General features: G+C 58.9%; 1 protein-coding gene across 17 annotated transcripts in view; it reads right to left on the reverse strand.

Annotated features, from left to right (window-relative positions):
- PTPRS (protein tyrosine phosphatase receptor type S) overlaps nt 1-13,040 on the reverse strand; it is a 96,700-nt gene that overhangs the window by 22,112 nt on the left and 61,548 nt on the right. For all 17 annotated transcript variants that reach the window (XM_041764493.1, XM_041764494.1, XM_041764508.1 and 14 more), the window contains 4 exons: nt 8,853-9,122; nt 6,848-7,429; nt 5,816-5,949; nt 4,310-4,454 (listed from right to left, as the gene is read on the reverse strand). In XM_041764493.1, coding sequence (XP_041620427.1) covers nt 4,310-4,454; nt 5,816-5,949; nt 6,848-7,429; nt 8,853-9,122 — 1,131 coding nt within the window. The remainder of the gene's footprint in view (nt 1-4,309; nt 4,455-5,815; nt 5,950-6,847; nt 7,430-8,852; nt 9,123-13,040) is intronic.

Genomic DNA, 13,040 nt, shown 5'->3' on the forward strand with positions numbered 1-13,040 from the left:
AAAAAGCGTCATTTAATGAACCCCTGCGATGTGCCAGGCAGCAGGCCACGGGCTTCAGACTCTACGGAGTCACTGAACACCTACTGTGCGCCGGCCCTGGCACCAAGGACGGAAGCACACTAAAATACTTCTTGGATGGACACCTACTGTGCGCCGGGCGCGGCACAGGGATAGACCAACGGTGAACACGCTAATTGGCTGAGCGTTTCCTGTGTGCCGGGCACCACGCCAGGTGATTGTGATAAAAGCCCCACTTCATCAGGCACCTACTGTGTGCTTCGGCACAGCGCTAGGCCTTCTAGGGTAACAGTAAATGGGGTGCCAGGAGAGTAGCACTGCCAGGGTAAAAGCAGCAAAAGTCCCATTTACTGGGCACCTACTGTATGCTAGGCACAGCGGAAGAGCTTCACAGGTTGACAACAGAAGCATCTGTGTACCGGGCACCTGGGTTCTATCAGGGGCCCCAGAGGCCACCCCAGGGCTTACTTCAACTAGGACCACCCTCTCGGCCTCACGTGGGAGACAAAATAATGCACATGTCTTGAGCACCTACTGTTTGCCAGTTAGCATGCTGAGGGCTTTAAAGAATAATGCCAGCGCCCGTTAACTGGACACTTGCTGTGCTGCTACCAGCCTCAGGGATTTAGAGATAGTATAGCCCCGATTAGCAACTACTGTGTGCCAAGGTCTTTACGGATCGTAGTTCTTCTGGCACCACAGTAAGTCCACCACAGAATAATGGCAAGTCTTACTTACTGAGCACCTACTATGCGCTGGGCATCGTAATAGCCCTCTAATGGTAAACACGGCAGTTCTCATTTACATGGAACCTACTGCAGGCCAGGCAGTGTGGTAAGGACTTTTCTTTTAAAAACAGGTCCACATAAAAAGGACCTACTATGTGCCAGGCCCGGTGCGAGGGGCCTTACTGAAAAAACAGCAACAGCAACAGAGCCCCACCTACTAAACATTATGTGTTAGGCACCGTGCTAAGGGCCTTGTAGAACATAGTTCTCGCTTTTTTAAGCACCTACTGCGTGCCGAGTGCTGTGCTAAAGGCTTTATATATAAATGGTAATAGTTTTTACTCTCGAGCACCTACTGTTTGTGCATCCAGTTGCCAAAGGCTTTACAGATGACAACCTCACGTTCTGAGCAAAACCTGTGTAGCCAAGACCATGCTAGGCCCTGTCAGACTCACAATGGCTCCGACCTGAGCGCCTACTATGTGCCTAGAGCCAGGCCAACCTCCTTAAAGAAAGTGCCACTTATCGAGCACTTGCTGTATGACAGCCATTATGTCAAGGGCTTCTCGGAATAATAATCTTAGTCCCCATGTTTGGGGGCACCTACTGTGCACCGGGCACCAGGGAAAGCTTGTTAAAAATGACTAAAAGCTTCCATTCGTTGGGTGCCAATTCTGTGCCAATCTGTGCTCAGATTTAAAAGAGCATTTATGAAACACCTATGGTGTGCCAGGCAGTGTGCTAAGGGCTCTGTTAAATGACATTAAGTCCCCATCTGCTCAGTACCTACTATGAGACTGTATTAAGGCCATCACCAGTAATAAACCTCACAGTCTATGCATTGCCTCTTCTGCACACCCCATACCCTACACTCTTTACGCTCAAAATGTGTCCCCCAATTATACCTCACTTAATTCTCAGGACACATAAGTGGCTGGAGCTATCACCCCTCCAGCCTCCTTCCACGTTACAGGTGGGAAAATCAATTTCAAAGTCCACCTGCCTGGTTTTCTATGATCACCAGTTGTGTACCTACTGGCTGCCAGACCCCACCTAAGCTTTTCGTGTATCGCCTCCCACCTCACAGATGAAGAAACTAAGGCCGGAAAAAGCAAGCTGCCTTCCCAAGGGCATGTGGTGAGAGCCAGGTATTTGAACCCAGGCTCGGCTGTTGTGGAGGGGGTGCCTTGATGGAGGATGGGGACTCAGACCTCAGCCTCAGGCAAGTTGACGATGGCTGGAGCCACACTACTTCAACTGCCCGTAGCTCCAGAATTCTCCTTGTCTGCGGGGAAGCCCAGAGAGGCCACTGGCTTTGCCTCACGTCAAGGTACATACAGCCCTCACCATCATGGCAGCCCCATTTGTGTTTAGAGAGTACTTGTTATGTGCACACCCCAAGGCAGGGGCACCCAGAGATGAATCGGAGGCTCCTGTCCTCAAAGACATCAGGCTACAAGACAGCCCAGAGGCCTCTCCGATGGCTTATTTCAACTAGAATGACCCTCTGGCCTCACTTAAAGTGAAATGCCGGAGTCCCCTCCTCGACACGAGATACTTGGGGCCCTCTCCCCCATTTCTTGACCAGCCACCCCAACCAAAAGTGCCTGGGGGAATCAGGCAGGAGTGGAAAAAAACCAAAACAAAACCAACCAAAGAATGTGCCGGAAGGAATGGATTCACTGAGAAAGGGGGAGGAAAAATAAAATCAAAACCATAATAAAATAAGAAACAACGGTGATGGTGATGATGATGAGAAAAACCATAATAAAAGAAAGAAAGACGCCTTCCAGAAAACTCCCAGTCTGGTTACCTACCTTCCACTCTTCAACTGCTAACTTATAAGACTTTCTTACGAGGGAGGGATTGGCGGAGTGCTGAGCTACAAGGCCAGACCGAGCTCTGGGTGGGTCTCCGGACGCAAGCGGGCCCAAGCCCTGCTCTGGCCCCCAGTGTGGGCACGCTGCAGTTCCGGACTGGCGCCGACGAGGCGGGAAGGTGAGACGGTGTGGGGAGACCCACGGCTGAGTGGTCTGGCCTCCACCTACCCTTGAGTTCAGCCTAAGAAGCCCGCAGTCCCCAGGGGGATATGCCTGGCCCTGAGTCTTGCTGCCAGTTCTCTCGGGCCCCACCCGTCTCGGGGTGAGAAGTGGGGAGTCCCTTCTCTCCCACTCCCTGTCCTGGGCCGCCCCGGAGGTTCGCGTGTGGCTGGGCCAAAGCCGCTTTGTTGACGACCACGGAGGCCGCCTCCTTCACAATCCGGCCCAACCTGCGTGGTATCTTCAGGGGTGGGGGAGACGGTGTGACGGCCCCACGGACAAGCACGGGTGGCAGGGAGCTCCAGATTCCCCATTCCTGACCAGATGTGGCTCCTGGCCATGGGGTGGAGAGTTCTGGGGGCGAAATTTGGGCTCTGGACTCTGTGCAGCCCAGAGCTGCCGGAGCCCAGGCTGGGGGGCACGCAGGGTGGGCCGTGTTTGTGAACCTGCTTGAGACCAGCGCGTACTCACCTTCGCGGCACCTGTGCCAGTCTCTCACGTGGCCGCCCAAGCCACAGGACACCCTCACTGATCGCCTCGCGCACAAACACGCCCAGACGCCTGTGAGCTGCAGAGCTCTCGGCTCGGCACGGGGTGGGGGTGGGTGGGGGGAGTGGGGAGGGCAGGAGGGGGCTGGGGGGGAGGTGGTGGCAGGGCTGCCGTGTCTCCGAGGCCCCTGACCCCAGCGGCTTAGACACCCAGGCCCAAGCTTCTGTCTCTCGCGACTGACCCGTGCCACCCTGTGTGCGCACACCCAGGGGGACGTGAAGGTCTGAACACCGAGGCTGCTTCTGGAACAAGGCCTGGGGTGGTGCGGTGACTGACTGGGGAGGGGAGAGGGGGAAGGGGCCACGGCAGGCTAGGCTGAGCGCAGAAGAGGAGCAGAGGGAGGAGAGGAGGCAGGGAGACGGCGGGATCAGGGCCCTGCCTAGGCCCTGAGCTCAGAGCAGGCTAGGGTGGGGGGGCGGCGGTAGGGGCCACACGGTGGCCCAGAGGCAGCTGCCGGCTGCGGTGTTCTGGCCACAGGGTGACTCGTCTGCGACAGGGAGGCAGGGTGGGCACGGCAAAGACTCCAGGGATGCAAGAGCCTGTCCTGGGGCCTGCCCCCCTCCCCTCCTGCTCCTGCCCCTGGCAATGGGGACCCTGTCTGGGGGGGGCGGGCAGGGCCATCTGGGGAGGCACTGATCTCTATGCACTGTGCTCCCTGGGAACGAGCCTCCCACAGCCCTCCAACTCCTGTGGGTGCACAGCAAGGCCGCCCCGCGAGCCCCAGATTCAGGCCGGACCCGGAAGGAGGGAGAAGGTGCAGATGACACCCGTCCCCGCCCTAGGAGGCGAACCTCGTCCCCCCAGGGCTCCAGGCCCAGGGGCCCGCGGGGAAGCGGGGCCTGCGGGAACCCCCAGCGCCGCGGGTGGGCTCGTCCGCCCGGGGCCAGGCGCCCCCCACCCGCTGCGGAGGCTCGGCCGGGTCCGCGAGCGCCGGGGCCCCCCCGCGGGGAAGGGCGGGGTCCACGAGACACCTACTGGACTGCAGTGTGCGCTGCCGCACCACCGAGGTGAAGGCGCCCAGGCCCTGCGAGGAGCGCGCCGCCAGGCGGAAGGCGTACTCCGTGTTGGGCTTGAGGTCGTCCACCACGAACGCCGTGGCCGGGTCGAAGGTCCTCCCCACCTGGGGACGGGTGGGGGTGGGGCGGGGGGTGACGGAGACCCAGGGAGCCAGAGGGCAGAGACACAGAGATGGTGAGACACACACAAGAGAGCAGAATGGACAGAGACAGTGAGGGACCCGGACAGAGATGCAGGGGGGGGGAGAGGGGGAGAAGGGAGGGGGGGGAGAAGGGGGAGACGGGGAGAGGGGGGAAGGGGAGAGGGGGAGGGAGGAAGCATCCGCGATGATGGGGGGATGCGGGGTGGGGGGGTTGGGGGGGGTCACAGAGACACCCAGGCACCCGGTCAGCAGGACTCTAGGGCGCGCCTCCCACCCCCAGCACCCCGCCCCTACAGGCTCCGCCCCCACAGGCCCCGCCCCCAGCACCACGCCACACCTCCACAGGCCCCACCCACCACCATGCCCCGCCCCCAGCACCACGCCACGCCCCTGCAGGCCCCGCCCCTCCATGTCCCCCAGCACCCCGTCCCACCCCTGCAGGCCCCGCCCCTCCTCGTCCCCAGCACCCTGCCCAGCCCCCGCAGACCCCGCCCCCAGCACCACGCCCCACCCCTCCATGTCCCCCAGCACCCCGCCCAGCCCCCACAGGCCCCACCCCCAGCACCCGCCGCCTCCACAGGCCCCCGCCACCACCATGCCCCGCCCCCAGCACCACGCCACGCCCCTGCAGGCCCCGCCCCTCCATGTCCCCCAGCACCCCGTCCCACCCCTGCAGGCCCCGCCTCTCCTCGTCCCCAGCACCCTGCCCAGCCCCCGCAGGCCCCGCCCCCAGCACCACGCCCCACCCCTGCAGGCCCCGCCCCTCCATGTCCCCCAGCACCCCGCCCAGCCCCCACAGGCCCCACCCCCAGCACCCCGCCACGCCTCCACAGGCCCCGCCCACCACCATGCCCCGCCCCAGCACCACGCCACGCCCCTGCAGGCCCCGCCCCTCCATGTCCCCAGCACCCCGCCCAGGCCCCGCCCCACCCCTGCAGGCCCCGCCCCTCCTCGTCCCCAGCACCCTGCCCAGCCCCCGCAGGCCCCGCCCCCCAGCACCACGCCCCACCCCTGCAGGCCCCGCCCCTCCATGTCCCCCAGCACCCCGTCCCACCCCTGCAGGCCCCGCCCCTCCTCGTCCCCAGCACCCTGCTCAGCCCCCGCAGGCCCCGCCCCTCCATGTCCCCCAGCACCCCGCCCAGCCCCCACAGGCCCCACCCCAGCACCCCGCCACGCCTCCACAGGCCCCGCCCACCACCATGCCCCGCCCCCAGCACCACGCCCCGCCCCCGCAGGCCCCACCCCCAGCACCCCGCCACACCTCCACAGGCCCCGCCCCTCCCCACCCCCACCCCCAGTACCACGCCCCCCGGCCCCAGTACCTCTCGGCCGTGGTCGCCCTCCCGGAACAGGAGCTCGTACTTGATGATGCTCTCCTGCCGCGAAGGGCTCCAGGAGAGCCCGATGCTCGTCTCGGACTTGGCCTCGGCCCTGAAGTTCATGGGCTGGCCGGGCACTGCGGGGAGGGGACAAGAGGGGAAATGGGGGTGGCCGGGGAGCGGTCTGAGGTGCCCAACCCACTGGGTGGCCCCCGTTCTCCCAAAGAGAGCCCCATGAAGCTCAGCTCTGCCCCGGAGGAAAGGCTGCCAGCTCCCAGACACTCCTCCTGGAACATTCTCCACCCTTCTTATTTCTCTTATCTTCCCCAGGGGGGCCCCCTACCAGCACCCCATTGTCAGGGGCCCACCTCAATTCCCCCGTCCTCTCTGATTTCCCCTAAATCAAATGCCGGAGATTGTAGGGGTGATGTTTCCAACCATGGATTCCTCATCCTGTATGTGCTCTGTGGCAGCAGGGGACCAACCCCTCTGTCCCTTCTCTCGGGCCACAGCTGAGTCTTGGATTTGAGGTTCTGAAGGCTGAGCCCATCCAGAAACCCACAGAGAGCTGGGGCCCCACATGCCTGAACGGTCCACCCCCACCCTGCCCCTTGACCTGAGCGGCCAGGAGGCCAGCCCGCTGCCTTTGGGCAGATACGCTTTCCCTTTATAATTTCAAAGCAGGTGGCAGCAATCTCTCCGACGAGAAGGGAGAGCAGGGGATCTCAAACTCAGACAGCCGCTGGGATCTGTCTGGACGTCCAATCACAGCCCTGCCGGCTTGCCAAATTGAATCTCCCAAGAGAAGACAGAAATGTGGGTTTTCTGGGACAACTTCCTGCTTTGAAACGCTCGCACGAAAATATTTTAAAGCACCACGCAGGATGAATAAACCACTTTGTGGCTTCCAGGCAAGATCAGCCAGCTGTACGCTCCGAGATCCACGACTGCCCCCCGCCCCACTGCCTCCTCCTGTTTCAATGGCCCGGAATCCTGCTGTCCCCACCGAAGCCGCACCTCCCACGGGCATCTCACCTCCCTGCTGCGTCTTGACCTGGATGGGGTCCGAGAGGGGCCCGTCGCCCACGGAGGTGAAGGCCAGCACGCGCACGGTGTACGTCTCGTCCTCCAGCAGGCTGCCCACGGTGGTCAGCAGGCTGTCATCCACGTTGTGCTTCTGCCAGTTGCCCACGGGGTGCTCGGGTTCCATGGTGTAGTAGATGCGGTAGCCCCGGATCAGGCCGTTGGGCTCCACGGGCTCCTCCCACTGGATGATCATGGTGGTGGCGCTGAGCATGCGGGCCTGCACGTTACGTGGGGCGCTAGCTGGGGCCTGCTCGCCTGTGCGGGTGACCACTGACTCACTGGGGGGTCCCTGGCCGATGGAGTTGACAGCGGACACCCAGATCTCATACTCCGAGTTGGGGCTCAGGCCACCGATGCTGTAACGTGTCGTGGTGATGTCTTCTTTGATCTGGTACGGCCCGTCCTGGCTCTTGGATTTGTATTCGATGACGTAGTAGGACACAGGGTCTGGGTTGCCTGAGTCCCACGTGATGGTGATGCTGGTGGCTGTGTTCTCTGTCACCACGGGAGTCCCCGGGGCTTTGGGGAGAGCTGTGGGTGGGAGGCACAGTGACACATCAGGCACGCTGGCTGCAGACCCCAAAGGCTGCAGGACTCTCAGCCATGCAACTGCCCTAATGACCCCCGTCCCATCATCTAGAGCAGGGTTCGGCAAGCTATGGTCTGAAGACCAGCACCTGTTTTTATAAATAAAGTTTTATTGGAACATAATCGTGTCTACGGAGAGCAGATCGCTGCTTCTGCTCTACAGGGGCAGAGCTGGGGGTGGGAGGGTGCTGCAGGAGACTAGGTGGCCCGTATAGCTGAAAATACTGACTTAAAGAAAAAAAAATGTGTTCTTTAAGAAAAATATTGACTCTTGAAGTTGTTGGTGCCCCTGATCTGTTCCTCTCTCTGTGGTTTACTCTGCTCAGCCACGCCGTCTGCTCACACGTCACACCTGCTGTGCCCCGTACCTGAAATGCTCTATCCCCCCACATGGCCAGCTCCTTCTCATTCCTTAAAGCCTCCACACCACCCTGGCTAGCGGCACCCTTGCCCGGCTCTTAGCAGGGACCTGGGTTTTGTTCACAGCTGTGTCCCCGGCACGTGGATAACCGTGACTTTCTCTCCTACTTGTCCCAAGTCTTCAAGTCACAGAGGCCCCAGGAGAAGTTCAATCCCTCAGCGAAATGACCAACCAACCAGCTAATGCTGACACCTTCTAGGGCCCTAGGACAAGGGCTTGGCAAACTCTGTGGGCAACGGGCCACACGGTTAACTATTTTCAGCTTTGTAGGCCAGGGAGTCTTTGTTGGGACTACTCAGCTCTGCTCCTGGAGCCCTGGAGCCCCAACGCTACTACAGACAAGGCATGGATGAATGAGTGTGGCTGTGTGCCAATAAAACTTTATTTGTAAGAACAAGTGGAGGGCCAGATGCAGCCTGCAGGTGGTAGTTTGCCGGACCCTGTTCTAAAGCTAGAAAGTCTTTGGGGACACCTTGGAAATCTCACCACAAACTTGAGACGCCAGGAGAATCGTAGTCCCCTGTTCCCGGCCCCATCTCTCTGAGTCTGCACAGGCTGTTTCCTTCCCTTAGAAATGTTCTCCACCTTCTCTGGCCCGTTCTCTGACCTAACTTTCCTGGGAGCTGAGACCTTTGCTCTGGGGGGTCTGAACAGCGCCACATGGTCCCCGTCACCATCCCCATCAGGCTGTATCACAGCTGCCTGGCTACCTGGGTGTCTCTCACGCCAGACTCTCCCTTCAGCAGAACAAGGCCATGTCGCCCTCCACAGGGCCAGGCCCAGGATAACGTGTAACCCATAAATACCTGTTCATAAACCAGTGTCCCCTTCCCAGCCATGAGTGACCAAAGCCAGAATGGCAGAGCTTTTCCACCTGTAACCCCCTGACCTGGGCCCGGGGTCAAGAGGTGACCTGCCTTCCTGGGCCCCATGGGCCCCGCTTACATTTCACTGTGATCTGGGCCACGGCCTCGATGACGCCCAGGCTGGACATGGCCACACACGTGTAGTTGGCGGAGTCCTTGACATCTGTGAGTTCCAGCACATTCCGACCCACGGGCATGTCGTCTTCGGGCGTCAGGTCTTCGGCCCCCTGCATCCACTTGACGTATGGCATGGGCGAGCCCACGGCCACGCAGGTAATGTTCACGTTGCCACCTGGCATGATCTCGTGGCTCATGGGCAAGATGGAGAATCGCGGAGCCACGCGGCGGACTGGGGGTGGGCGGCGGCGGGTGGGGTGGGGGGGGAGGGAGGGTGCAGGGTGGGAGTGGGGTGGGGAGACGGGATGCAGAGGGGAAAAGAAAGAAAAGCAGGAAGAAAGAAAGAAAGAAAGAAGGAAGGAAAGAAAGAAAGAAAAAAAGGAAAAAAAAAGTGGAAAACAATTTAAATATAAACAGGGCTGTTTCTTTCCCCCCAAGCTGAAATTTTTTTTTCTTCCAAATGAAAAGAAAACAAAAAAACCAAATTAAAAAATCAAATTTCAACACAAAGAAACCAAAACTTCAAAGGAAGGTACTTCACAAACAATATATAGAGAGATATATCGATATATAATAAAAAGAGACATGAAGCATTATTTCATAGCAACAGGGTTTCAGAGACCAGAGTGGCTGGTCACAGCACAGTTACGAACACAAAAATTTATCAGCTGTTTCTCATCTTTGCTGACAGACGTGGCTTCGGGGAGCAGCCCCTCCGCCCGCTCTCCCAAGTGGGGAGCGTCGGAAGATTCTGGCTGCAGGTGTCGGGGCTGCAGGTTGGGGGGGTGGGGGGGCCCCTGGGGGAAGTTGGACCTGGGAGCCGGGAGGTCACAGAGGCCAGCGGCGCCAGGAGGCGGAGGGGGCCGGGACTTCGGCCCCCCAACCCTCGTCCCTGCCGGTGACTCGGGGGCCCTGCCCACTTCCCGGGGAGAGGGGGGGCCCTCAGGGAAAAGATGAGAAACTCTAATGAAATTTTTGTGGTTTTTGGGTTTAGAAACCCTTCTAAAAGCTTCTGTCGGGTCTGACAAGTTTCCATTGATAGATGCAGCTCTCAGAATCACAAACAGCATGCAAAATAGGTTGGTTGAGAGAGAGAGAAAGAGAGAGAGAGAGAGAGAGAGAGAGAGAGGCAGAAGGAGGGACAGAGAGAGAGGTAATGCAAGGGAAGAGGCCTGGGTTTCAGGGGCCTTCGGTGCACACTCATGGGTGCCGGAGAAGAGAGAGAGCGAGAGCAAGAGAGTGAGAGCAAAAGAGAGCGAGAGAGAGAGAGCGGAGCCACGGGGGAGAGAGAGCGGGAAGACAGGCCCAGAGAGAGGGAGGCAGAGACAGAGAAGGAGGGAGGAGGGGGCCCACTTCAATGCTGCATATTAACTCTAGCGGATGTGACCCAATGTGACATGTCACATTGTCACATCACAACCCTAGCAGAATCATAAATAGGATATTAATAATTAATAATAATAATAATAATAATAATAATAAAACGAGGGAATGAGCTGGAACGTTGAGAAAACAGGGACATGTTCTGTGCGTTTCTCAGCGGGGAAGCGGGTGCAGCCTTCTGTTCCAACCTCGCAGACCGTGAAGGCAGCAGGATGCATTTCGGGGGCTCCATTTTCGGAAGCTGGACAGGTTTTGGGCCTGGGGGGGTGCTAATGGGCACCTGAACTTCCAAAAAGCGTGGCTGTGCCACGGGAGGTGTTCAACTGCAGTGGGAGGGACCTGCGTTGACCTGGTAGGTAGAGAGATCCTTCTGAGCCAGAAAGAGGTTGCCCCTGGCTGAGAGCTTGGGGTCTCAAAAGCACCCCCTGCCCGTGCATGGGAGGGTCCTCAGCTTTCGGTGGGCCAGAGTCTTGTCTGCAACTACCGAGATGACAGACCTGGAAGTCGAGGGTCAATGGGGCAACGAAACGCCTTTGGGCACCCTGACCTGCCTCTGACTGCGCACTGCTGGTAGGGGGTGGCCGTCGGGGTTGTGGCTCGCCTTACGGAGGAGGGGGCTCCAGGGGCCAGAGGGCAGCAGCCCGGTTCCCGCTCTTGCAGCCCCGCTCCTAAGCTGGAAATCCCAACCCTTCCTTGCTCCCTGAACCCGCGGAGGGATGGAGGCAGAGAGGAGAGGGCAGCTCCGTGGGGGGTGGGAGGCAGGGCAAGGAAGCGGCAGCCCTTCGGAAAAGGAAGCCCCACGAAAAGTCCAGTGTCACGTTGGAGACGGGATGGAAGGAGTGAAAGGTGTCGCTGGAGGGGAGGAGTGGGAGAGGGGGAGACAGAGGGGCCATGCAGACTGGGGGTGAGGGGCGGGGCAGGGCGCTGAGATGGGGGGTGGCTTTCTGGCAGGGCTGGGTGGAGGGTGGGGGGAGTCGGGGGAGAATGGGATCTGGCCAGCCAGCGGACACGGTCCAGGCCAGCCGCCGGCATCCACAGCGAGGCACGAGTGGGATGCCCGACGCTGCGTTGTCATGGAAACAGAACACGATGGGGGATGAGCGTGGGGGAGCTAATTAATCAAGGAGAGAAAACGGCCTCGACGTCCAAAACAAAACCAGGAGGAACAAATGAAAACACAAAGTGGAAAAAAAAGAAAAATCCACAAAAAAACCCAAACAAAAAAATCCCCTCTGAAACAAAACAGAACACCCAAAAGCAGAAGGAGGAAAAAAAAATACCAAAAACAAAAGCCAAAAAGAAAAAAAAAAAAACAAAAAGACATGGAATGTGTGGGGCTGAAAATCGGGGTCTGAAAGGGAGGGGGCTGTGACTTCCCCAGGGAGGTACTCCCCCCACCCCCAGCAGAACACAGGGTCTGGCCTCCCTGCCCAGCACCCAAGGGCCCCAGCGGCGGGTTCGAGGTGGCCACAGAGGTGAGAGCCTCACAGAGGAAGAGCCCTCGGGGCAAACCAGCCCAGCCCCACTTCTCAGGGACGCCCTGCCCTGCCCTGCCCCTGGCTGAGGGCTCGTCACAGACACGCTGATCACGCTGGCAGGGCAATTCCTCACGACCTCACAGTCTCACACAAAACCTCTCCAGGCTGAGACGGGAGATCCTTCACTTGCCTCGATTTCTCATCTGTGAAATGGGGGTAACTGGGGCCCTGCTCAGAAGGTATCACGTTGACTGAGGCAGTGCCCAGCACGCAGAAGGTACTCAGCCTGGGCATGGGGCCAGTGACGTCTCCTCCTGGCCTTCCAGGGTGGGCACGCGGGTGCGTGGAGATCAACTCGATTCTCTACCTTATGGGAGTTTGGGATGAATTAAAGAGGAAACAGAATTCCTGTAGAATCCCCATGTCACTTTATTTCTTCCAACTTTGTGTGGCAAGTATCTGTACGGCCCATTTGGTGGATGAAGGAGTAGAGGCCCAGAGAAGCGGTGGGGCCAGAGCTCAAAGCCAGGACTGCCTGGGCTCTACCTCTCAGATAGAGCGAGCCTTCTCTCGCCTTGGCAAGTAGCAAGAATCACGGCCAGGTGTCGCTTCTTGGCACCTGGCTCTTTCAGACCCACATGTCTTTAGGTTCTGGGGACAGCAGAAAGGGCAAAAGTCCCCATCAACTGTACAATAGCCAGGGACCACCGGTTGAATACTATCCAGCGATCATAACAAATGTCCAGAAGCCACGAGAGTAAGACACCCACACAGAGAGGGATTATCGGAATATCAAAGGGGGTAAGGGGCAGCTTTACGATTTAAAAGTTAAATATGAGCCATGTTTATCTGCGTGTAAGGCTCAACATCTTGCCCCAGAGACCCCGTTCACATCGGAACTTATCTGAAAATATCTCCGCCCACGCTGGGGGAGATTTTGGAAGACACCTCCAACCTTTTTCAGGAGCAGGGACAAGCATATATCTTGAATATGTAAAAGCCCTGCTGCCTAGGGCTGTTGACCAGAAGTCAGTAAGACGTGCAAGGGCGTTTATCAACAATAGTAATTCTCGTGCTCACGATCCCAAGCATGGCCAGCAGCCATCAGTTAAATGGGCTTGCCAATGCGCTGTAAAAGCTGACAGCTGAGAAACTTTGCCTACCTGCTTTCTCATTCACCTCATCTGCTTCTGAGGGTGTGCTGTAGGAAGAGGGCTGGTTTGCCACGAGCTTAGGGGAGGGGATCGTGCCCATTGGCACCAGGTGGGCTCAGAATACCCCCTGGCGGG

Source organism: Vulpes lagopus, chromosome 7 (assembly GCF_018345385.1).
Source record: "Vulpes lagopus strain Blue_001 chromosome 7, ASM1834538v1, whole genome shotgun sequence".
In the NCBI taxonomy this organism is placed as follows: domain Eukaryota; kingdom Metazoa; phylum Chordata; class Mammalia; order Carnivora; family Canidae; genus Vulpes; species Vulpes lagopus.